The sequence below is a fragment of the Gymnoscopelus braueri genome (assembly GCF_963280865.1).
Source record: "Gymnoscopelus braueri genome assembly, chromosome: 10".
Lineage (NCBI taxonomy): Eukaryota > Metazoa > Chordata > Actinopteri > Myctophiformes > Myctophidae > Gymnoscopelus > Gymnoscopelus braueri.
The window spans coordinates 50,322,838-50,347,218 of record NC_137611.1 but is presented as its reverse complement, the minus strand read 5'-3'; the positions used below and the strand labels follow the sequence as shown (position 1 = coordinate 50,347,218).

Below are 24,381 nucleotides of genomic sequence, written 5' to 3'. Positions count from 1 at the left end.
CATGACGTCATGACGCCTACGTCATTACCATGTAACCAAAGCAGATATATGGACACAGGGCGGCTTTGGGTTGACGTTGTTTAAATCAGTCTGAACACACAGATCTGTGAGAGATCAGATCTGGTCACTTCCAAATGCAGTGTGAACAGTCGGGCCAAAAAGATCAGATTTGAAAAATAAGGTGTAGTCTGGAACTACACCTCCCGAAATCCGAGACAGGAAGCTGGCACCTGTTCGTCATTTCCGGTCACGAAAAGATATCTTAAAAACACGCTATGAGCTTGTAGATCTGCTATTTTTGAATAGCCAAAGTATAAAATATGGATGGGGACCCCTTGGACCCCCCCCCCCCCCCCCCCCAAGGACCCCACTTTGAAAACCAAATAATTAGGCCATATATGAATTTGCAAATGGCTATTTTCTATTTTGTTTATTACTATTGGACAATGATTTATAATTAGACATTTCAATTACATTCCTATTACTTCAAATCGTATGAAGTTAACTTGGTACTTGAGTCGTCTTCCAAAGTATTTATACTACTTCTACTTGTATCATTGTTTTAAAGTACATCTTTTACTTGAGTACAGTTTCTGTCTTCTCTCCCCACCCCTACTCAGGATAAAAACACATTCAGTATGAACAACCTATGTTGTTTTCATGAGTCTAGTGCCACCTGCTGCCTAACAAGACCAGGAGACCTGGTTCTGCCAGACCCAGACTTCACATGACGTGTCAGCCTGTGTCTATGCCCATGTATGGACGAAAGGGGGACAGACTTTTATGGCTGGGGCCTAAGGACAAAGTGACCATGCCCATGTATGGAGAAAACAGGTACAAAGCCTCATGTAAGCCAGACCCCCTGGGTCCGGCAAAAAGTGACTCACACGCTGTTGTCCATAACATAACGAATAAGCATCTCACTATACCTGTAGGTATAGGACTTTACAGTTGTAAAAGAAAAACAAATGTTCACTCTCGGACCTTGCAGAATTAAACAGACTACCTCGCTGACATGTTCTAGAACAGGGTTTCGTAAACTTGAAAATTCAACAGAAACAGAAATTATATTTTTTCCCCCCAGATATTTTAAGGTCCTGTGAGCCAAAAATGGGTCACGACCAATTGTTTAAGGAACCACTGTTTTAGGTGTAGGAAGTACGACTTATTTGGAATATTCTATATTGTCACTGTAACCTCCTGTAACCTTGCATCTCCAAATTTTTACTTATTTATGTTTTTTCACTTAATGCCCTACTTTCATCATGCAAGAGGGTCAAGAAAAAGTAGTGAACATATTAAATGGAAGACGCATTGTGAGCTTGTAGATCGGCTATTTGCACTAGTTCTGGTTTTGGTCATACAAGGTTTCCACCCGACAGCGACAATATATTATTATCTTTATCTGTATATGTTGCTTTGTTTTATGCTATTTCTACAGTTTTGTACATGTTTCTGTCAACTAGGCCAGGGTTTGTCAAAGTGGGTGCCGTGACGCAAGTCCAGGGGGTGCCACAAAATACTTTATATTTGGAAATGTATCAATATCACTTGTTCAGTTTAACCACCTCTAAACGGATCCAAGTCGCACTGTACTTGGTGCGTTCTTTTTCAATTTACAACAAATCTCTTCGCCAAACATTGCAGATCCACAAGCATCACGTGTCACTGCGTGATGCGTTGTGAGCTTGTGGATCGCAGTGTTGATTTTGACAGCAAATTTTGATTTAGTTTTAGTCATAGTCTTTTGAATAAAATTCTGTTGAGTTTTAGTCATATTTTTGTCACCCGAAATGTTTTACTTTTAGTATAGTTTGAGTCTACTAAATATCACAGTTGATTTAGTCGACTAAAATGCATTTTGGCGGTGCCTTAATGACGTCGTAATAGCTGATTTTACAGTTGGTTGCGTGCTGAAAATAGCAGATATATAAGCTCACAATGAGTGACGCGTTGTGAGCTTGTAGATCTGCTATTTTCAGAGCGCAACACCTGAGTGCAACCAAGCATGAAACGACTTGTCTTTTAGTTCTACTGGATCTCTTCTCCACTAGTCACTCCCAAACATTTTAGTCTAGTTTTTAGTTGTTGACGAAATTGTCAGTATATCTAGTCAGAGTTTTAGTCATCATAGCTTAGTTTTTATTTTCATCTAGTTTTCGTCAGTGAAAAAAAAGGTAGTCGACCAACATTTTTCGTCATAGTTTTAGTCGACACTTATCGGCTATTTTTTGGCGCATGTTCCCCCCTGAAAGGGGATGCTGGTGTTCAAGTGATTAAAGTATAATGTTATTGTATTGTTCTAAAGATTTATTCAGGGGTGCCATGGATGAAATAATTTATTCAGAGGAGTGACTTGAGCCAGTGGTTCCCAATTTCTTTAGCTCAAAACTCAAAAGAGAAATTAGACGTTTGCCCGGGACCCAAACTAGTGAGAATAGCAGATCTACAAGCTCACAACGCTACACATTTCTAAAGTTACAATTGAATGACTTTTAACTAATTCACTGCCAAGGACGTAAAAAACGTAATTATTTCCAATTACCAATGCTGCCAAGGACGTAGAAAACGTTTTTTTTTTCTTTCTTTTTTTACCCAAAGATCAAGGAGATATGATTTTTCGAAGATCTAGACTCCTATCCACTTCCTTGTTAACTTAAAACTTAAAAATTCTGTATCTCGGCTCCTGAGTACTGAAAAATCTCTGGCAGTGAAAATAGCTTGTAGTTCGGCTATTTTCACACTACGTATCCGTCGAACCGAGTCAAACTAAATGCAATGCCTACAATTCCAAGTGCTTGTCAGGGTGGGGGGTCCCCAGTTCAAATGTGATTATTTTGGGGGGTCCCCAGTTCAAATATGATTATTTTTGGGAGGTCCCCGGTTAAAAAAGTTTGGGACCCCTTGCTGTAGGTGGTGAACACAAACACCCTTCTGGGACAGTGAATGTGATGTAATGAAACGGATGTTTCAGATGAAGGATGCTTCCTTACGGTTGAACACCATGTTGTTGTCCTTGAAGTCCTTCCACTGTTGGAACCACTTGGAGTCCTTATGGAGGACCACGCCCATAGCCTCCCTGTGTGACACACACACACACACACACACACACACACACACACACACACACACACACACACACACACACACACACACACACACACACACACACACACACACACACACACACACACACACACACACACACACACACACACACACACACACACACACACACACACACGTTTGAATTTCTATATTTGTGAGGAAATCAGTATTTTAGAAACTTTTGAAACTTTTTTAGCCGTAAACCAAAAGCCAAAAATAGCAGATCTACATATAGATCTGGCATAACTCCGACCCTAACCCCTAGGTTCTCAAAGTGGGGTCCGGGGACCCCCAGAGGTCCTTGGGGGGGTTCCAGGGGGCCCCCAGCAAAAGTAGTTCATATAGCATCACAATCATTTTAACCACTTTAACCTTTTACATGTTGGCTATTAAAAAATAACAGATCTACAAGCTCACAGCGCGGCACTCTTTTGGATCTGCAATTTTTTCAAAAGATTTTTAACACAAATCTTTGCTTCTGGGGGTCCCTGGCACAACATATTTTCAGATGGGGGTCCGCGGCCAAATATTTATCAATGTGGGGGTCCTTGACGTGAAAAAGTGTGAGAGCCAGAATGCCCTAAATGCCTAATCCTAACGCTAACCCCAACCTGAATATTTTCCTAATAGTAAACCTACTGTAAAACATTTCTATTTATTTTTTACCATAAAATAAACATTTGTTTTTTGAGGACCAGGAAAATTGTCTGTTTCTCAAATTCTACTAAATACTTTGCAAGTATAGTAATACAAACACACACAAAGTTTTGTATTTCTTAACAATCCAGCATTTTAGGAACTCGTTTTATGAATGCCATTTTGTAAATGTGTTGCCATTTTTTGACCCTAACCCATAAGGCGAAAATAGCAGATCTACAGTACAAGCTCAATTGTGACGCGTTGTGAGCTAGACATAACCTCTACATGCCTAAGGGCAGGTACACACTGTAGGACTTTTAAAGTGGTCGGGGAGTCATCTGATCGTGAAGCATTGCATTACACATTGCAGGAGTTTATTTCTTGAAATTGGCTGTCATATATCGTTGTGGTTTTCACCCTATAGATTGATCCCCGACCAGGGATTACACACTGTAGGATAGTTCACTAGAATGCTGTCCAGAGTCAGACCCAATACATACATTTGTTTTTATTCCAATTCATTTTAACAAACGTCTCCCGTGATATATGCGCATCTATCTCTCTCTGTCTCTCTCGTCAAGTGCACGGAAGCAGTGTTGTCATGTCCACTTATTATAAGCGACTTTGGGCTTGTTCTTTCTGTAAAGTTGCTTTAAAGTGTAGTTGCTTATTTGGCCTTGTTTCCTAATGTTGTTTGAACCAGTTGTTCTCAAACATTTTCATGGCAAGGACCTCCAAATTAATATTTGTCCGCAGACCTCCCCCTTTCTGAAAATATGTTGTGCCACAGACCCCCATACAAGATCTGTGTGGATTTGGAAAATATTCCACAATCTAATTTTTTCCCCAAGATTTTCTTCTTTGAAAATCTACAACATGAGCTTGTAGATCGGCTATTTTCAAATATTTAATGTATAGGTTTAAAGTGCTCATGTGGCCTATAGTCGCATTTGTTGGGATTGTTTTCATAGATCTGTTTGCTTATTTCTCTTGCAAAATCTGGCAACACTTCAGACAGGCTTCGTGTGCGAGGCTGCAAGTTCTCTCTCTCTCTCTCTCCCCGTGTGTGCAATTCATCTCAAATGAACTGTTTATTTGAGATGTTTATTAACATCCCCCTTCGAGCAGCTTGCTCACTCTCATTCTGTTTTATAATAATGTTTAACTTAATACAGGACTGGATGGTAACTATGCGGGGGATATGTTTGTTGTGGTCAGCCAGCGACCTTCCATAGCCACGGTCGGTGGCTGTAATGTGCTCTCATTGGCTGTAGCGTCCATGTCCTCGCAGGGTGGTCAGCCCATTTCATACTGTATGATATTGTCTGATGTTCTGTCTGCGACAGAGCCGAATATCTAAACTGCTAGATATTTGAAAACGGTCGGGAAGCCATCGCCGAGCGTAATTATCGTGGCCGCATCCTCTCGCAGAGCCTTTGACACACAGCGACCAAAACCTCGGCGATCACAGCCCGATCTGTGTCAGATCGGGGGTTTTGTCGGCGAGCCCAAAAAAAGTATAATCGGACCAAATATCCTACAGTGTGTACCTGCCCTAACTCTAACCTGAATCTTTTCTGAATCGTAAATGTGAGCCTAAAATTCTTGTTTTAACCCATTAAGACCTGAGGCCGATTCTACAAAATGACTTCTAAATCCTAACAGTTTTCTGAAAAACTAATATTTCCATATCAGTGGTGCTCGAACTTTTTCATGTCAAGGACCCCTAAAATGATACAGTATGACCCCCAGCTCAAAATATGTTGTTCCAGGGACCTCCAGAATCAAAGACTTAGAGTTAAAAATGTATACAGTATATTCAAAGATTTGCACAATTTTTTCCCATTTTTCAACTCACTCATTGGCTTCAAACACTCTGGTAGCGCTGTCGGCTTCCTTGGAGGAGGACTCGCTCCTCTTCCTAAGGTTAGGAGGTGCCCTGTAGGGCCCCGCGTCTCCTACGTCGATCTCCTTCTTCATGCTCTCCACGCTCTGAAAGGGGAAGGAGGAAGGGGAGGAGGAGACAGGAGCAGTGTTCGTTTTGACAGCAAATTCTCATTTTGTTTAGTCATAGTCTTTTGAATACATTTTCATGTCGTTTTAGTCATATTTTAGTCATCTGAAAAGTTGTAGTTTTTTAGTCTAGTTTTAGTCGACTAAGTATCATAAGATTATAGTCGGCTAAATCTGCAAGTTGATTTTGTCGACAGAAAAGTATTTTGGCGGTGCCTTGATGGCGATTTTACGCTTGGTTGCATGTTGAAAATAGCAGATCTACAAGTTCACGACGCGTTGTGAGCTTATAGATCTTCTATTTTCAGAAAGCAAAAGCAACACCCGAGCGCAAATAGCCTGGTTCCAGACGAATCTGCCTTTGCAAAATTGCATCGCACTTTAGCCCTAGGCAGATTAGGTCTGGCCCCCCTCAATAGAGATTTCATTTCTCTCCCTCCGAAGTCGTGAGGGACCAATCAGGGCCCAGTATCCAAATGTGGGCGGGCTTATCACCTTATTTGGAGCAATGACGTACAAGGAAGCACTGCTCTGATTGGTTCGTACAAGGAAGCACTGCTCTGATTGGTTTAGGTCTAACCAATAGAGTCCGTTTGGATCTTTTTGTAACCGCCCCTTGGAAAAAAATCTATCGTTGATAGGAACCAGACTAATATCCACGCAGTGTGTCGTGTGATATTGTCTGGCCACGCGAGGCTAGAGCGCAACCAAACATAAAATGACTTGTCTTTTAGTTCTACTGGATCTCTTTTCCACTCGTCCCTCCTTAACATTTTAGTCTAGTTTTTATTTGTTGATGGAATTGTCAATACATTTATTCTTAGTTTTAGTCATCATAGCTTAGTTTTTATTTAAGTTTTCGTCAGTGAAAAAAAAAATTCGTCATAGTTTTAGTCGACAAAATTAACACTGGACAGGAGGAGAAAGTAGAAAGTACTCATTATGCAGATTGTCCCATTTCACAAGTTTTCAAATGTATAAAATGTCCAAAAACTCTTTTGAAAATAGCAGATATTTTCAAATGGACAAAATGTATATAGGGCTGAAGTGGGTAATGTATGTTTTGTAATAATAATCTAAACCTGCAAAGTAACTAGTAAGTAAAGTTTTCAAATAATTGTAGTGGAGTAAAAATATTATATTTGCCTCTGAGATGTAGTTGAGTAGAAGTAAAAGTACTGAAAATTGGAAACACTCCAGCGAAGTAAAAATACCTCAAAATTGTACTTAACTCTTTAACTGCCAGAGTAATGTAATAGTGTTACTCCACTGCCAACGAAAACGAGCGACTTTATCAAACTTTGAAAAATCATGGAATATTTTCTGTGAATGCTATCCGCACGGTGAACCCCTCATTACACACACAGGGGTCTCGTAGAATGGGGGAAAAGGCTGGGCCATAGCAGAATTTGACGAATTAATTCGTCCATGGCAGTTAATGAGTTAAGTACAGTACTTGAGTAAATGTACTTAGTTACTTTACACCCCTGCAGTTGTGCACAGAGCCTATATAGAGGATACCGACAAAACATTCCAGTTGAACCACCAGGTGGCAGTGTGGTCATGTGTTCAGTACTAGTTGGATCACACATAACTGGGAAGGAATTCATAAAGATTCGGCACCTGGTGACAAGTTTTAGATTTTTGCCATGGTGTTAGGTATGGGCATAAGGTTAACAAAAACATAGTGCCTCCCAGCCAACAGTACTGTGCAGATCTAGACACCACATTGCTGTTCAGCGGAGCTTTGAGTCTTCAGATGACTGCAGAAAATTGGGAGTCTGCAGTTCTGACTGCAATAAGGAGTTTGTTCCCCAGTTTGAGAGCCGGGAGGGAGAAAAGTCTAGGACGCGTGGAGCGTTGTCCAGGGTGTTTTAGGGAAGGGAGAAGAGTCTGGGACGTGTGGAGCGTTGTCCAGGGTGTTTTAGAGAAGGGAGAAGAGTCTGGGACGTGTGGAGCGTTGTCCAGGGTGTTTTAGAGAAGGGAGAAGAGTCTGGGACGTGTGGAGCGTTGTCCAGGGTGTTTTAGAGAAGGGAGAGAAGAGTCTAGGACGTGTGGAGCGTTGTCCAGGGTGTTTTAGAGAAGGGAGAGAAGAGTCTAGGACGCGTGGAGCGTTGTCCAGGGTGTTTTAGAGAAGGGAGAAGAGTCTGGGACGTGTGGAGCGTTGTCCAGGGTGTATTAGAGAAGGGAGAGAAGAGTCTAGGACGTGTGGAGCGTTGTCCAGGGTGTTTTAGAGAAGGGAGAGAAGAGTCTAGGACGTCTGGAGCGTTGCCCAGGGTGTTTTAGGGAAGGGAGAATAGTCTAGGACGTGTGGAGCGTTGTCCACGGTGTTTTAGAGAAGGGAGAGAAGAGTCTAGGACGCGTGGAGCGTTGTCCAGGGTGTTTTAGGGAAGAGAGAAGAGTCTAGGACGCGTGGAGCGTTGTCCAGGGTGTTTTAGGGAAGAGAGAAGAGTCTAGGACATGTGGAGAGTTGTCCAGGGTATTTTAGGGAAGGGAGAAGAGTCTAGGACATGTGGAGAGTTGTCCAGGGTGTTTTAGGGAAGAGAGAAGAGTCTAGGACATGTGGAGTGTTGTCCAGGGTGTTTTAGGGAAGAGAGAAGAGTCTAAGACGTGTGGAGCGTTGTCCAGGGTGTTTTAGGGAAGAGAGAAGAGTCTAAGACGTGTGGAGCGTTGTCCAGGGTGTTTTAGGGAAGAGAGAAGAGTCTAGGACATGTGGAGAGTTGTCCAGGGTGTTTTAGGGAAGAGAGAAGAGTCTAGGACATGTGGAGTGTTGTCCAGGGTGTTTTATGGAAGAGAGAAGAGTCTAGGACATGTGGAGTGTTGTCCAGGGTGTTTTATGGAAGAGAGAAGAGTCTAGGACATGTGGAGAGTTGTCCAGGGTGTTTTAGGGAAGAGAGAAGAGTCTAAGACGTGTGGAGCGTTGTCCAGGGTGTTTTAGGGAAGGGAGAAGAGTCTAGGACATGTGGGTGTTTGTCCAGGGTGTTTTAAGGCAGTGGTTCTCTGAACCTGTGGGTCGGGACCCCCAGGGGGGTCGCCACATGATTTTTGGGGGGTCCCCAGATGAAAGTGAAAATTGTTTTTTTTTTAATGTGTACCTAAAAAAAAAGATAAGAAAATACATGAAAAAAAAACAGAAAGAGGCAAACATTGTGAAAATAGCAATTCTACAAGCTCACAACAGCTTGTAGATAGGCTATTTTCACAATTTTTATCTGTGGAACCGAGTCAAACTGAATGTAATGCCTCAACTCCTACAATTACAAGTGCTTGTCAAGGTGGGGGGGTCCCCAGTTCAAATATGATTCTTTTTTGGGGGGTCGCGGCCTGAAAAGGTTGAGAACCACTGTTTTTAGGGGGAGGGAGAAGAGTCTGGGACGCGTGGAGCATTGTCCCACAGACTCACTGACCTGCGAGATGGCTCTGAAGGCTCCGGTCCGGCCCAGTTTCTCTCCTCCTTTGGAGACGGACTCGGCAGAGTGTCTGACCCCCTCCACCCCCTCTCTGAACTTCTTCCCCAGGTCTGAGCGACCCACCTCCTCCAGGCTCTGCGCGCACGCGCACACGCACACACACACACACACACACACACACACAGTTTGTATTACTATATTGTGAGGACATTAACATTTTAGTATGCAGATTTTATGAGTTACTTTATTTACTTATTTTTGTTGCCATTTTTAACCCTAATTCTCAGGCTGAAAATAGCCGATCTACAAGCTCACAACGCAGCGCAATGCGACACGTTGTGGGCTTGCAGATCTGCTATTTCCAGGGCATGACAATGGCACACATCTCAACGCAACATAACACACTTTATTCACTACAATCGGAATAAAAAAAACGTTTTTGAATCGGAAAAGAACGTTTTTGAATCGAGAATCGTTTGTTTTGAAGAAAAAAATTACGGGAAAAAATCGGAATCGTGACCCCAAGAATCGGAATCGAATCGTGAGATAGCAGACGATTCACAGCCCTCACTCACACCTGCAAGCACAGGAGACACCTTCAACCTGGCCTCCCTAGTTTGGCCATGTCGTTATAGGCAAAAATCAGTTCGCAAGTAGTGAAAACGCATAGCCGATCTACAAGCTCACAGCGCGTCTCAACGAGCTGTGAGCTTCTAGATTTGCTATTTCCGCTCTTCGACTGAATTGGTTTACAATAGTAACCAAAATACAGCTTTGCTCGGACCTTTGTCGGAGCACAGCTGTTGTTGTGTAGATTCTTCTCTTTTGAAGTGTAGATCAGAGAAACCGCAGTAAGCTCACCTCCTTGACGGTATCAGACAGAGAGCCCAAAGTCTTCTTAAATACCTCCGACGTCCTCACTGTCTCCGATTCAATGGATTTCTAACGAGACACACAAACATCACATGGAGTTTACAGTATATTTCATCTCTTAGGACACTCCAAACACACACACACACTCAGATTACATCAGGGAAGCTAGCTCCTGTTTAACCCATTAACACATTGGGTGCCAGAGGTTTATTAAAATATTATACTTTGAGTGCCAGGACTTTTTAAACATTTTGAACCTTTTTCAAGTAGTCACAAAATATTTTCAGTGATCACCGTCCTCACGGTGATCCCCTCATTACACACATACAGGTCTCGTACAATCGGGGGGAAAAAATTTAAAACATTCGGAAATCCATTCCATAGTTGCAGCCAGTTGAAAATAGTTAAATTAACATTGTAAAAAAAAAAAGTGCACAGGAGCCGAGATACAGGTTTTTGAAGTCATAAGTTAACCAGGAGGTGGATTGGAGTCTAAATCTTGTAGGAGTGATATTTCCTGTTGCTGTGAAGGAAAAAAAATATATATATATACGTATAATGTATATATACGGTTTTGGCACTCAACGTTAGTATGCGCAAAACCGTATATATACGGTTTTGGCACCCAATGTGTTAAGACCGGGAAAGCATCTTCATTTTAGATTGCTTTGGCTATTCAAAAATAGCAGATCTACAAGCTTGTAGCACGGCGCCGAGTGCCGCGCTATCTGCTCTACGATGGCTTTCCGACCGTTTTCAAATATCTACCCCGTTAGATATTCAGCTGTGTCCCAGACAGGACAGCAGACAATATCATACAGTATGAAAGGAGCTGCGACCACCTTGCGAGGAGATGTCACTACAGCCAATGAGAGCAGATTACAGCCACCGTGGCTATGGAAGGTTGGTGGACCTGACCACAACAAACAGATCCCCGCATAGTTACCGTCCAGTCCTGTATTAAGTTAAACATTATTATATAACAGAATGAGAGTGAGCAAGCGTGCTCGAGGGGGGCTGTTTATTTGAGACTACTGCACAGAGATAGAGAGAGACACAGAGAGCGAGCGATCTGTATGTATGTATGTATGTATGTATGTATGTATGTATGTATGTATGTATGTATGTATGTATGTATGTATGTATGTGTGTATGTGTGTATGTGTGTGTGTGTGTGAGTGAGTGAGTGAGTGAGTGAGAGAGAGAGAGAGATATCACGGCAGACGTCGATTAAAATGAATTGGAACTAGAAAATGTGCTCCTCGGAGCACAGGTCTCCGCCAGGCGAGGTGGTAAAAGAAAGTACTGTTCCTGATTAATCCTGTCTTACCTATTTATATTACATATTGTGATGTCACGTGAAGCTTGACCAATGTTAGCTGTGAGCGGACGGACACACACACGGACGGACAGAGGGTAAAACATACTCTCCACCATGCCTTCGGCCTGGCGGAGACAATAAACACAAATGTATGTATTGGGTCTGACTCTGGAGATAGCATCCTAGTGAACTATCCTACAGTGTGTAATCCCTGGTCGGGGATCAATCTATAGTGTGAAAACCACAACGATATATGACAGCCGATTTCAAGAAATAAACTCCTGCAATGTGTAATGCTTAACGATCAGACGACTCCCGACCACTTTAAAAGTCCTACAGTGTGTACCTGCCCTTAAAAATCATCAGATCTATGAGCTTGTATAGCTGCTATTTTTTTAATAACCAAAGAAATCTAAAATGATACAGATGTTTTCCCCCGGTCTTAACACATTATCCGCCAAGAACGTAGTCCTACGGTCCGTTAAATCCAACTGTTAAAGGAGGAGTTCACCCAAAAAATTACTTATTTTCTATCAATTACACACCCCATGAAGCCTTGATTTCATGGATTTATTTTTGTTTTTGTAGCATTCCTAAGACAATAATTTGATGACCGTGTGTATTTCCGGTAGGAGACACAAATAATCTACTTTGTGTCTCCTACCGGATACATTAGCCGGTAGGAGACGGGAATCAAATTATTAGCTTAGGAATGCGACAAAAACAAAAAAGAATCCATGGATTCAAGGCTTCATAGGGTGTGCAATTGATAGAAAATAAGTCATTTTTTGGGTGAACTCCTCCTTTAAGCGCCGAGACCGTAGCCCTACGGTCCACGGTCTTTTCGCGCAAAAAATTTCCGGGTGCACTTTCAGATTTTTTTTGATCCACTTCCGTTTCCGGTTTGATGACCGGAAACAGAATTATTTGGGATCCGGTTTTGACGATCACGTCCGCCCTCGTTCTACAGACGAAACTGAAACTCAATTCTCTACCTGTAGTTTTTTCTCCTCGCATATCACTGTTTAACGTAATCCGCTCTAACTACAACATGGATGCCCCGTTTGACACGTGGTTTTCACTGGGAGATACAGTGAGATGTCGCCGAAGTAAACAGACCGTGTACGGCTCAATCTTAAGGATTTTAACAAGATCTATGGCGACATGAAAAAAACTAAAAAACAACAATAACACCTTGGCACTGGTGAGTACATTATGAGATTAACCTCTGGCGGTCGATGTGTTAATGGATTAACCCATTTTGGGCGGGAACCCCCATTTGTAACTACACCTTTCAGGACGGGAACCCCATTTGGGGTTCTTGTTGCTATGTACAGTATATAACAACATACATTTGTTGTCATTTTTTAATACATATTTGTACGTTTTTCAGGTCAGGATTTAGACAGTGTTTTTTTAGAATCAGCCTCAGGTCTTAACACATTCCATGCCAGAGTTTAATCTCATAATGTACTCACCAGTGCCAGCGTTTTATTGTTGTTTTTTTGTTTTTTTCATGTCGCCACAGACCTCGCTAAATAAGTTAAAAGTACGCGTTCATTTGGTTCTAAACACACGGCGGATCCGTGAGAAACGGCCAGCGAAAATAGTTTCCAAATCCGTGCCGCCATCTTGAAGATACAGCCGATCAACGGTAAACAGTGATCAGCGAGGAGAAAAACAACAACCGAGAAAATCGAGTTTTAAACAGGATCCCAGACAGGAAGCGGATACGATCGAAAAAACCGGAACCCGAATAATTCTGTTTCCGACCGGAAACCGGAAACGGAAATGGATCAAAAAAAATCGGAAAGTGCACCTGGGGCAAATTCAATGGGAATCGGCGGTTCGCGTAGATCTACGCGACTGGCACGCTGCGGCTTTAAATAGGTTCGCGTAGATCTACGCGATTGGCATTCAATGTGTTAATGGGTTAATCAAGGTTAAAGGTAGTGTAAGTGATGTTCTTTGGTTAAAGCAAAAGTGTTATTGTTAAAAAGTTAAAGCTCTATATTGTGATAGTAATCATCTACACCAGTTATAGTGTTTGTTCAGCAACAGGGCTGTGTCTCTCAAGTTCTTTAGTGAAAATAAAAGAAATGTTCAGGACAGGTCGGGATACCAATTGCATCGAATCAGGAGAAATTCCAAGTTTGTCTGCTCACGTTTTTTTGTTTGTTTCCTCACTTCCTATTTAACTTGTTCATGTACGAGTTCTCCCTCCTGATAGGATGAAATTGGTATCCCGACGTAACAATGCATTTTCTGATTACTATCACAATATAGAGCTAGAACTTTTGACTTTTATAGCACTTACACTACCTTGTGTGTGTGTGTGTGTGTGTGTGAGTTTTATACATATAGAACCAATTAAAAGTATTAACAATAGCTTGAGACTAAATAATAACTACATTGCATCCATTGGAACACAGTTTATTTTTTAGCATTTCCTGAAAAGTAACAGTTTTGTACGTTTCCCCCTGACAGAGATGATAGAATTGCTCGTGCTCTTACATATTTCCTGCGGGCTAATCATGGGTCTTCAACAGGGGGTCCGCGACCCATAGGGGGTCCTCAGAGTTACTATAGGGCATCCGCCAATTGTGTGATAGGATTTTTTATTTTACATTAACGACTTGAACCCTAGCATCGCTATTCTGAGAGAACGTTAGCCGAAAATAGCCGATCTACAAGCTGTGAGGCGTTGTGAGCTTGTAGATCGGATATTTTCGGCAAAGGGGTTTGGGGTAGAGGGAAAAAAAGAGCAGACCAAGTACAGGGTCAACGCTCAAGTTTACAAAGTATTGAGGGTTAAAGTGGTTAAATGTCTGAAAACACACCTTAAAAAGGGATAGTTCACCCCCAAAATGACTTTTTTTCTATCGATTAGTCACCCCATAGAGACTTGAATTTGTGGATATTTTTTCAGGGTCCCCACACATTTTTAGCAATGAATTTCCAAAACTTTTCCAGAATATTTAGCCCAATTTCCAGGCCTATAAAACAATCATTCAGCGCAATAATGTGTCTCTTACTCCTATGTACAATGCCCAAAGATAGGCAGTGTAGCAAAAATAAAGCATAGAATATAAAATAGTACAATTTCATTCAACATTTCGTGCAAAATTAGGGCATAGTGACCCTGCGAGCGAAAATAGGAGGGGTGGACGACGTCGTTGCACGGTTCGTTGTCGCTCGCGGTAGGTCAGGACGGTCTCATTAAAAAACATGTATTTTAATGAGATTTCATCGCCCGCTCGCTTCGCGTCACGTCGCATCACGTCGCATCGCTGGCAGTGCGGATGGGGTGTTACACAGCCCGTTCGGCGAAAAACTACTTATGTTATACATGTTTATGAAAATGTTTTGTATTAAAAAAAATCAATAGCCAAAAACAATGCATAGCCAAATATTTTTCCAGGACCCTTGATAAATTCCAGGACCTTTGATCAATTCCAAACCTTTTCCAGTACTGGATTTTTTTAATTTTAATTTCAAAATATTTCCAGGAATTTCATGACCGTGGGGACCCTGTTTTTTTGTTTTTGTCGCAATCCTAAGGCAATAATTTGATGACGCGCTTCCTTTGGGTCTCCTACCGGTCTGCTGGTCATCAAATTATTGGCTTAGGAATGCAACAAAAGCAAAAAAAGTCTCCATGAGGTGACTAATCGATAGAAAAAAAATATTTGTTTGGGTGAACTGTCCCTTTAACATGAATCCAACATAGAGAACATAATTAGAGAACAAACCAAACAAAACAAACAACATGAATTGACACAACACTGATGACAGAGCTTTCAGACAAGTCTATGAATCTTTCTATGAAGTTGAATGTGCAACACCATTTTATACAGTATAGTGGGGGGTCCCTGCTTCATCTCTCTCTCTCTCTGCTAAGGGGTACTTGGCCTGAAAACAGCTGAAGACCCCTGCTCTAGATAGTGGTTGCTGGTGGTCTTACGTATTTCCTGCGGGCCTGTTGCAGAGCGTCAGACTCCTCCAGCCTCCGCGCCTCCTCTCTGAACTTGGTCAGGTTCTCCTTCATCTGCTGGTTCTTGCCGAACTCCTGGCGGATGTTCTCCACCAGCTCCCCCAGGAAGCCCCCCCGCCCCCGCCCTGAGGAGCACCTCACCTGATGGACAGACAGACAGACAGACAGACAGACAGACAGACAGACAGACAGACAGACAGACAGACAGACAGACAGACAGATTAGACCAGGGGCGATGCAACTTTGATGATGGAGAGGGCCACTATATATTTCCACACTCACTCCAGAGGACCACATTGCATGTACTGTAAAGAAACCTCTTATCTCCGTATTTTAACTTTTTTCATAATGAATGCCCTACTTCGTCACTCTATGTCACACTCTAAAGTATTTTTTGTATTTGAATCCTGAAAAGTATTTTTTTTATTTAATTTCAAATGCAGTTAGTTATACTTATGTTAACTTTATGAACTTAAATACAAGTGCATTGGACATAAAAAAAAGACAATAACATTTTAATACTAGTCATTAAGCTACTAATATAGGCTGAAGTAATTAAAGCGGGTCCGATATTAACCTGCGGGCCGCATTAAGTGAAGGTGGGGGCCGCATGTGGCCCCCGGACCGCCAGTTGCCCATGTATGGATTAGACAGACAGACAGACAGACAGACAGACAGACAGATGGACGGACGTACAGCAGATTAGTTTCTTTTTTTTCTCCACCAATATATCTATTGATTTTTTCTTTTTCCAAACAACATTACAATGTTACATTACATAACAGAAAACAAAATGGACAATTACATTTAAACATGACAAGACAATCACACAAAATAATAGAACACACAGTGACAATAACATCAGCACCACTCCTCTCCAGGTTCTTCCATTAAATAGGACAGATTATTACTTGCAACATATTGTATAAAACGACCCCACCACTCCTCCTGAAACAACTCTTGTTTGTCCTTGAGACTATACGGATTTTTTTCCCCAGAGGTAGACATAAAGACAGTTCCCTGAAACACTGTGCAATGCTTGGTTGCAGATTAGTTTCTTAGCAATTATTCTATCGATCACTTTTGTGAATAACCAAATCATCAATACAAAACTATGACTAAATATATTGAAACTAAAGTAACATATTAGGGAGGGACTAGTGGAGAAGAGATCCAGTAGAACTAAAAGACAAGGCATTTTATGCTTGGTTGCGCGTGTGTGTCACACTCGAAAAAAAATGCTGATCTACAAGCTCACAAGTCTTATAAATATGATCAAAATAATCTAAAAAATATGTTTTGGTCTGTGTGACACATTGTGAGCTTGTCGCTATTTTCACTATTTTTGAGTTTTGAAGATTTCTGCCTATAATGAAATGCCCAAAATAGGCATAGATTATTTTGTATTAAAGCATTATTTTTTGTATACTTCATTAAGTTGATTAGTTGCACCACTGATATAGCAACATCTTTTAAAAAAAAAACGGTTAGGATTTAGAAGACATTTAGAAGACATTTGTAGAATATTTGTAGAATATATACAAAAATAGCAGATATACAAGCTCATAGCGCGGCACCGAGTGCCGCACTATGAGCTTGTATATCTGCTATTTTTTTATAGTCAAAGATATCTTAAAATGAAAGCCAAAGAGTGGCTGGACAGTGATGGCAGCTCACCTGAGCGGGCACAGAGGGGTGTATCCTGTGTCCATCTCCTCTCCCCAGTGATGACACCGCTGGGCGGATGGACGACACGCGCAACACACGTCTGCCCACCAGCTGAAAAAGGACACAATCACACACATTCAGGGCTGTCACGATTATGACCTTTTGCGTGATGATTAATTGACACACGAATAATTGTGATTAACGATGTAAATCGCGCTTTTGTCGTTGGAACACTGGAACCTATGAATACAAACCCTAACCCTAGAAACAGGTCTCCGACCAGGTCAGGTATAGGTTATTGTGGGCCAGCAATGTTCAAAAGTCGCCAATCAGGATGGAATATGACAAATCGGACAGATCCGCCTTGATCACATGACTATAGAGATAATGTATACCGACGTGCGTCATGTTTGGACAAAATCTGTAGGAGTAATATCAAAAGATTTGTTCAGCAAAAATTGGCCTCCTGGTGGCGCTATAAGAGGATAATGTGAAAAGGGTGGTATTTCTTCCTCGGCCTAGTGGCAATGGGCGTGCAAAGTTTCACGGCAATCGCACGCTGTGTTCATGATTTGAGGCCTTTTTGTTCAAAACGGAGCACTCCTGCAAACTTTGGAAGCCATTTTAGCCAATCAGGATGCAATATGAAAGATCTGAAAGACCCTTTTTGTGTAATGACTATAGAGATAGTGTGTACCAATGTGTGTGATGTTTGGACAAAATCTGTCAGAGTACTGTCAGTACTTTGTTTTGCAAAAATCTGCCTCCTGGTGGCGCTATAACAGGCCCATGTGGACACATTGGGATAGAGGTTCTGCTCTGGCATCCATCCATCCATGTAATCATGATAGATTAACACCCATCCTTAATCATGATAGATTAACACCCATCCTTGGTTCTAGTGACTGATATTGTCCTTCTAATGCGTGAGGGGGCCGTGTTATTTCAATTACTTGATTCATTTATTTTTTATATATCTCTGCTGTCCGGCAGAAACCAGCTGGAGTTAGGAGGTTTTGTTCATCATTAGAACAGCTAAATGGACCTCCAAGCTCACAATGAGGTTGGAGGTCAAAAGGGGGTGGAGCCTGGAGTTAGCTGGTTTAGCAGAAAGTTTGAGGATCCAATGGAGTTGGTTTTGTCAGAAGCGCTTTTTAATGCTTTTTATTGGTTCAATATTTTTTTTACCAACACACAGATGTAATGGGTGTTCAATGGCCCTGATTTATGGAAAAAAATGCAAAAGCGTGAAAATGGAGTTAGCGGGTTTCTGCCGGACAGCAACGATATATTAAAAAAAACAAAATAATATGTACAATAAAAAAGAAAGGAAATTAATGAAAAAAGTAATCGAAAAAGCATGCCCCCTCACATATTAGGAGGGCACTATGAGTCACCAGAACCAAGGACGGGTGTTTCCGATGAATCAATCATGGTGAAAATAGAGTTTGAAGTTATAATGGGTTCGTATAGGAAGGGGGCGTGTCTGATTAAATGAATATCAAAAATCTAAATACTGAATCAATCAACTTAAAAGCTGTCTGGGGTGAAACACAAAAGCCTGAGTAGACGTTAAAATTACCCAATGAATTAACATAAAAGTGAAATATCCCTTCAATTTCAAAATTCACAAAAATAGCCAATCTATAAGCTCACAACGCGAGCTCACACTATCTCTCAGAATAATGCAATGAGAGAATGACTATTCCGATCATAGGTTTCTGTTATAAATGTGATCTAACAACTCTCTTATGGGGGTCTGCGTCACCAAATATTTTCAAATGGGGGTCCGAGGCCACTACAGTGGTTGTCAAAGTGGGGTGGGGGGGGGTCAGGGAGTTTCAGATGGGGGTCTGCGGCCGAATACATATCAATTTGGGTGGTCCTTGTATAGGGCTGAAGTGGTCAATGTATGTTTTGTAATCATAATCGAAATCTACAAAGTAACTAAAGATGACAAATAAATTATAATTGTTGTGGAGTAAAAGTACAATATTTGCCTTTGAGCTGTAGTGGAGTAGAAGTAAAAAAAAATACCTCAAAATTGTACAATTCTTGAATAAATATACTTAGTTACTTTACAACACTGCCTAAATACATATTAATTTGGGGGGTAGATGGCATTTAAAAAAATGTAGACCCACAACAACAGCAGTACATGAATGAATGAATGTAATGTATCCCTGAAACATGGTGCTACTTGTTCCTGTTTTCTGAAAAAGTTTACATTTACAACCAGCACATCTACATAAACGTTCAGATTTCAAATATAAAGTGCTGACCCCACGGCCACGGATGTTAGAAGTTAAAGCGCATGTATCTTCCCGTATCTTCTGTATTGTTCAATAAAAGGCTTTTTAATCCGATCGCCAGCCATTTTCTTCGAATTTTCTTCATATGCTTTCAACAGCGGGCCCCTATCGGTCGGGGGGCGTATTGCACCCTAATACATAATTTTAAAAAAAAATAGGAAATGGCCGTCAATCGGTTAAAAAAGCTTTTTATTGAACGATACGGAAGATACAGGTACTTAGACCCAGGCGCTTTAACTTGTAACATCCGTGGCCGTGGGGTCAGCACTTTATATTTGAAATCTGAACGTTTATGTAGCTGTACTGGTTGTAAATGTAACATTTTCAAAGAACAGGAACGAGTAGCGCCATGACGCTTGTGACAGACGAGCGTCATGTGAACCATGGCTAGAATGAATGGATGCTGCAAGCAGGCTAATGTATTGCATCTGACAGCTCATCTCTGCTTGCTTGTTGATTAAAACAATAAATCATAACAATATTTAATCCATGGACATAAACCATTCAAACAGCTAAGCTGTTACAGTACATGTGTATAAACCTCGATCTATCGTTACACACACTGCATTATGAGTGTCATCTCACCTCATAACAGCGACACAAGGAGGCTGCCATCTTGATCTTGCAAACTGCACCGCAGCAATGACAACCCACGTGGAGAGCTCTGTGTCACGTGAGCTTCACTGCCGGCCAATGGGAGCGCGCCCAGAGGGGTGCGTCACCGTGCTGCAGCCAATAGGCTGTGCACCAAGGGGGTGGGCGTGCCTACTTGACCGCCTCCTCCTATCGATGTTACGCTGGAACTGGTGACTTGTAGAATTGTGTTCGCTGCGGGTGATGGTGTAAAGTAACTAAGTACATTTACTCAAGTACTGTACTTAAGTTGTACATATAGTGTCTATTGTCTCTTTGTTTTTCTTCTTCTGTATTATTGTGACGATATTGTGCCACTATATATGTTTATGAATTGATTACGACGGACCTCAATGGAAACAAGACCACAAGAACTTTTTTTGGACGGACCTTTTAGACAAAGTGTTTTAACTGTACTCATGCTGTTTTACATTTCTGCCTAATAAAATATTCAATCAATCAATCAAACTGGAGTATTTCCAATTTTCAGTAATTTTACTTCTACTCCACTACATCTTAGAGGCAAATATTGTACTTAGTATTGAGGTTTAAGTGGTTAAAGGTTAGAGAACACACATCAACATGAATCAAACATCATATAAAAGATCATTCCCCAAAGTGGAGTCCAGACAGACAAGGGGACATTTCTCTCTACAACGACATGCAAAATCACATGTGCATTTGTACATTGGATTGATTTCATTATATTTGTGGGTTTTTTTCTTCTCTTTTTTACAGTTGCTGTCTTTCAACAGACAAACAATACAATCATATTTATAATGTTTTAAATCAGTGGTTCTCAATGTCGGGAGACCCAACGTGATTTTTGGGGGGTCCCAAGATAACAGTAAAGTTTCAATTTAAGTAGGTTTTTAATTAAAAAAAATACATCAAAAGTAATCACAAATCACAAACTATAGAAACTGGTCAAACATTGGCCAAATTGTCAAACAAAATATGAAAATAGCTGACCTACAAGCTCACAACACGAGGCGTTGTGAGCTTGTAAATCTGCTATTTTCTGAATATTTATCTGTGGAACAGAGTCAAACTAAATCTCATGCCTCAACTCCTACAATTCCAAGTGCTTGTCAGGGTGGGGGATCCCCAGTTCAAATATGATGATTTTGAGGGGGTCGTGGCCTGAAAAAGGTTGAGAACCACTGTTTTAAATAACGGTTTCTAGCTACATCACCACATTACCTTGAAGCCGGTGAATTTGCCGCATCTGTGCAGGTCAGGTAGTTGTGCAGAGCTACACAGGCATGCACACTGGCCCTCATTTATCAACGGAGTGTATAAACCGTCTTATATTTTTCCATATATTCGGCCGTACACCAACGTCGAAGTCACATTTATCAACGAATCCTATACAGGCGATCCTAGCGTACATTGGGTCGCAGGCAGCCTTGATAAATGTCACGTCTGAAACCGAGCGTCATTTAAATAACAAGCCCTTAAACATTCACAAAACGCCCGACTTCACGACATGAAGAACCAGAATACGACCCAAAAAAAGCATGAAAAGCCAATAAGAAAGAGTTTCCCCCGCTCGCCTCGCCACACACGCACACGCACACGCCTCTCTCTCTCTCTCACACACACACACACACACACACACACACACACACATGCCCGCCCAACTTTGTCTTTCATGTAATCCGTAGTGTAGCGGTACAATCTTTGTTGTCACATACTGTAGGTAGGCTTGTATCCTACATGAATGACATATTATGATACCAATCACATCGCCATGAATGGAATACGTTTGTATACCCATTTATTTAATCCATACCGAGCAGTGCGTGAAAAGGTGGTCGGGAGTCCCGGAAAATGCGCTTGTAGAAGCGCTCGTATATTTTGAAAATAGCAGATCTACAAGCTCACAACGCGTCGCAATGCGACCCGTTGTGAGCTTGCAGATCTGCTATTTTCAAATAGCCAATGCAGCCAGATCTGCAAGCTTAACCGAATGACTGTTAAAGCAGTTTGTTTAAATTAGTTTATAAAATGATATATTTTCACAGCGATTATTTATTAGTGTAGATATACACATTTTGGAGTGGATTATGTGTCCAGATAGTCAGCCAATGCTGCTCCGCAGGTCTACAATGGAATAAACGGGCGCAGCCAAAGTCAACAACTGGTCTCTACCAGACGTGAGATCTCAGCCTACGGTAGGATGAATCCAACGTCAGGATATATTGAGAAATGCCGAAAGTTGCGGTGATCTCGCCGTACGCCCATTATTTGGTCTGCACCGCGTTGATAAATGAGGGCCACTGTGTCCGGCCTTCTCTGGAGTACATTCTAGTGGCCGCCCCAGGATTTTCCACCTGGCTGCCAAAATGCTTAAGGTATTCTCGATGATCCTTCGAGCTCTGGAGTGACGGTATAGTTATACAGTGTACTGTATGTGCTTTTCCTCTGTGAGATTGCGACCTGTACGCCATGTATTATTTAGCCACCAACCGAAATGTAGGGCGTCCTCCTTTTTTTCACGCTTTCCCCGTTGACAAAACCGTCCCGGGGGGCAACAAACCGTGTCCGCGCTGCACCCCCCCCCCTCCCCCTACGTTGACAAAACCAAGCACCGGGCACCACGAAGGGTTAATCCGCCCCTTGTTTTGTGCTGTGACACCAATTATTCAGAAAACCCCAGACCACTGAAAATCCACTGAATGTCCAGTTTTTTGGGGTCTAATTGAGGTCATAAACCCCCCAAAAAACATTAAAAATAAAAAAAGTGAAAATGAATGTCATTGAACCTTTAAGGACATCACCCATATCATATGAGCGCCTAGTATCCAAACCACCTCGTTTGGTAGCATGCAGGGGTCTTTAGACTCCTTGAGTGATAGGCAGTAGAGATGCACGGATGGACATGTACACGTTCATTATCCAGCCGTCATCCACCCGTGGTGATTATATCATCCTATTTATAGATCCGCACCGACCAGGGATGCACATGGGATTCTATATGGATATACAGTACGTACTTGTACAAAGAATGTCACTCACCACTGTCGCGATCACCGATGTACTGTAGTCACTGTATACAGATCCATATCCATGGTAACAACAAGTCCTCCGTCACTTTCTCACATGCAACTTTTCATAAGACGTATCCATAAGCCTCGTCGGCGGCAGCAGGGTTAACAACTTCACTAAATTACTGTCATGATTGGGGAACTTTTATTCCCCCCTTCTTTTTTTTATTTTGATTTAAATCCTCAGTTAACCCTTCCATTGTATTACAGTAGGGTAATTTTTTATCCGTTTTCAAGTTCAAATAGGTAAAAAGTAGCCTACCCTTTACATTTCTTTATTGGAACAAGGCTTCATGATATCCTCAGAAACAGCTATATATATATATATATATATATATTAATTTTTTTATCCCGCGATTTTTGTAACCCTTTTTCACCCGGTGCCAATGATCAAAGTGATCCTGGGCGCTACACTCCCCTCACCAGCCTAGGGAGCCCAGGGCCGAGCTCATGCCTCCTTCGACCAGGATTACTACATGTTATTGTGAGGGTATTAACTACCCTGGGAGACACGGGGAGAACATGCAAACTCCACACAGAGTAGACCCTTTCGCCAACCCCACCTAGGGTATGGGCGCTGATGATGCGGAGGAGAAGACACGCCCCCAGCGCCCACAGCGCCCCCTGAACCCAGGACCGTCTAGCTGTGAGGCGACAGCGCTACCGACTGCGCCACCGTGTCCCTACAAACAGCTAATTACCACCATTTCAGTTCATTCTGATGGTCTCAACAAAAAGAAAAGTAACACTTGGTGTGTTAAGGGTCAAATTTGACCCGGCAGAGAAGTGTGGCTCAATTCCCCCCAAATTGTCAATATTCAATGTTTACATGTTTGAGAGTGAGAGAGACTTGTCCTCAATTAGCATATGCTATCAGGAGGAGTGAAATAAAGTTTGAGTGTCACTATTTTGTATAATATTAACATTTTTCAAGTTAAAAAACTAAAACAAGTATTTTCGAAGTGTGTAGGAAGTGTGTTCTATGTTAGTCTATTACTAATCTCTCAAGAACAGATTTTGCTCTGCGTTTGAATCTGTCGGGGAGGTTCGTCATATCGCGTACGCACTGGCCTACAAGTGGGCGTGCCTTCAGATCAGGAAGCAGGCCGCGCTTTACCCAATCAAATGTAGTGGGCAGGATTTACGTGTCCGCCGATTCTTCCCCACTCGAAACAAACCGAAACTAATTTAACAATAGCGTCCTCGGAGCAGACAAAACCACAGAAAGATATTCACATTTTAACTTGCTCTTTCATCATAGAAACAAGTGGGCGTATAACCAAAACGATCCATGTTCTCTGGGAGAAGTGGTGTTAGTGTTCCGTGTAGAAATATTGTTAGTGGGAATGAAAACATAGTC

The 24,381-nt window shown here is 41.8% G+C and overlaps 1 protein-coding gene across 1 annotated transcript in view; it reads right to left on the bottom strand.

Annotated features, from left to right (window-relative positions):
• LOC308093190 (mitochondrial import inner membrane translocase subunit TIM44-like) overlaps positions 1-19,953 on the bottom strand; it is a gene marked incomplete at its 5' end in the record, with an annotated part of 29,989 nt that extends 10,036 nt beyond the window's left edge. The window contains 7 exons of the mRNA XM_080439432.1: positions 2,994-3,079; positions 5,606-5,739; positions 9,168-9,305; positions 10,032-10,112; positions 15,329-15,499; positions 17,036-17,137; positions 19,924-19,953. Coding sequence (XP_080295558.1) covers positions 2,994-3,079; positions 5,606-5,739; positions 9,168-9,305; positions 10,032-10,112; positions 15,329-15,499; positions 17,036-17,137; positions 19,924-19,953 — 742 coding nt within the window. The remainder of the gene's footprint in view (positions 1-2,993; positions 3,080-5,605; positions 5,740-9,167; positions 9,306-10,031; positions 10,113-15,328; positions 15,500-17,035; positions 17,138-19,923) is intronic.
• Positions 19,954-24,381: the final 4,428 nt, after the last annotated feature.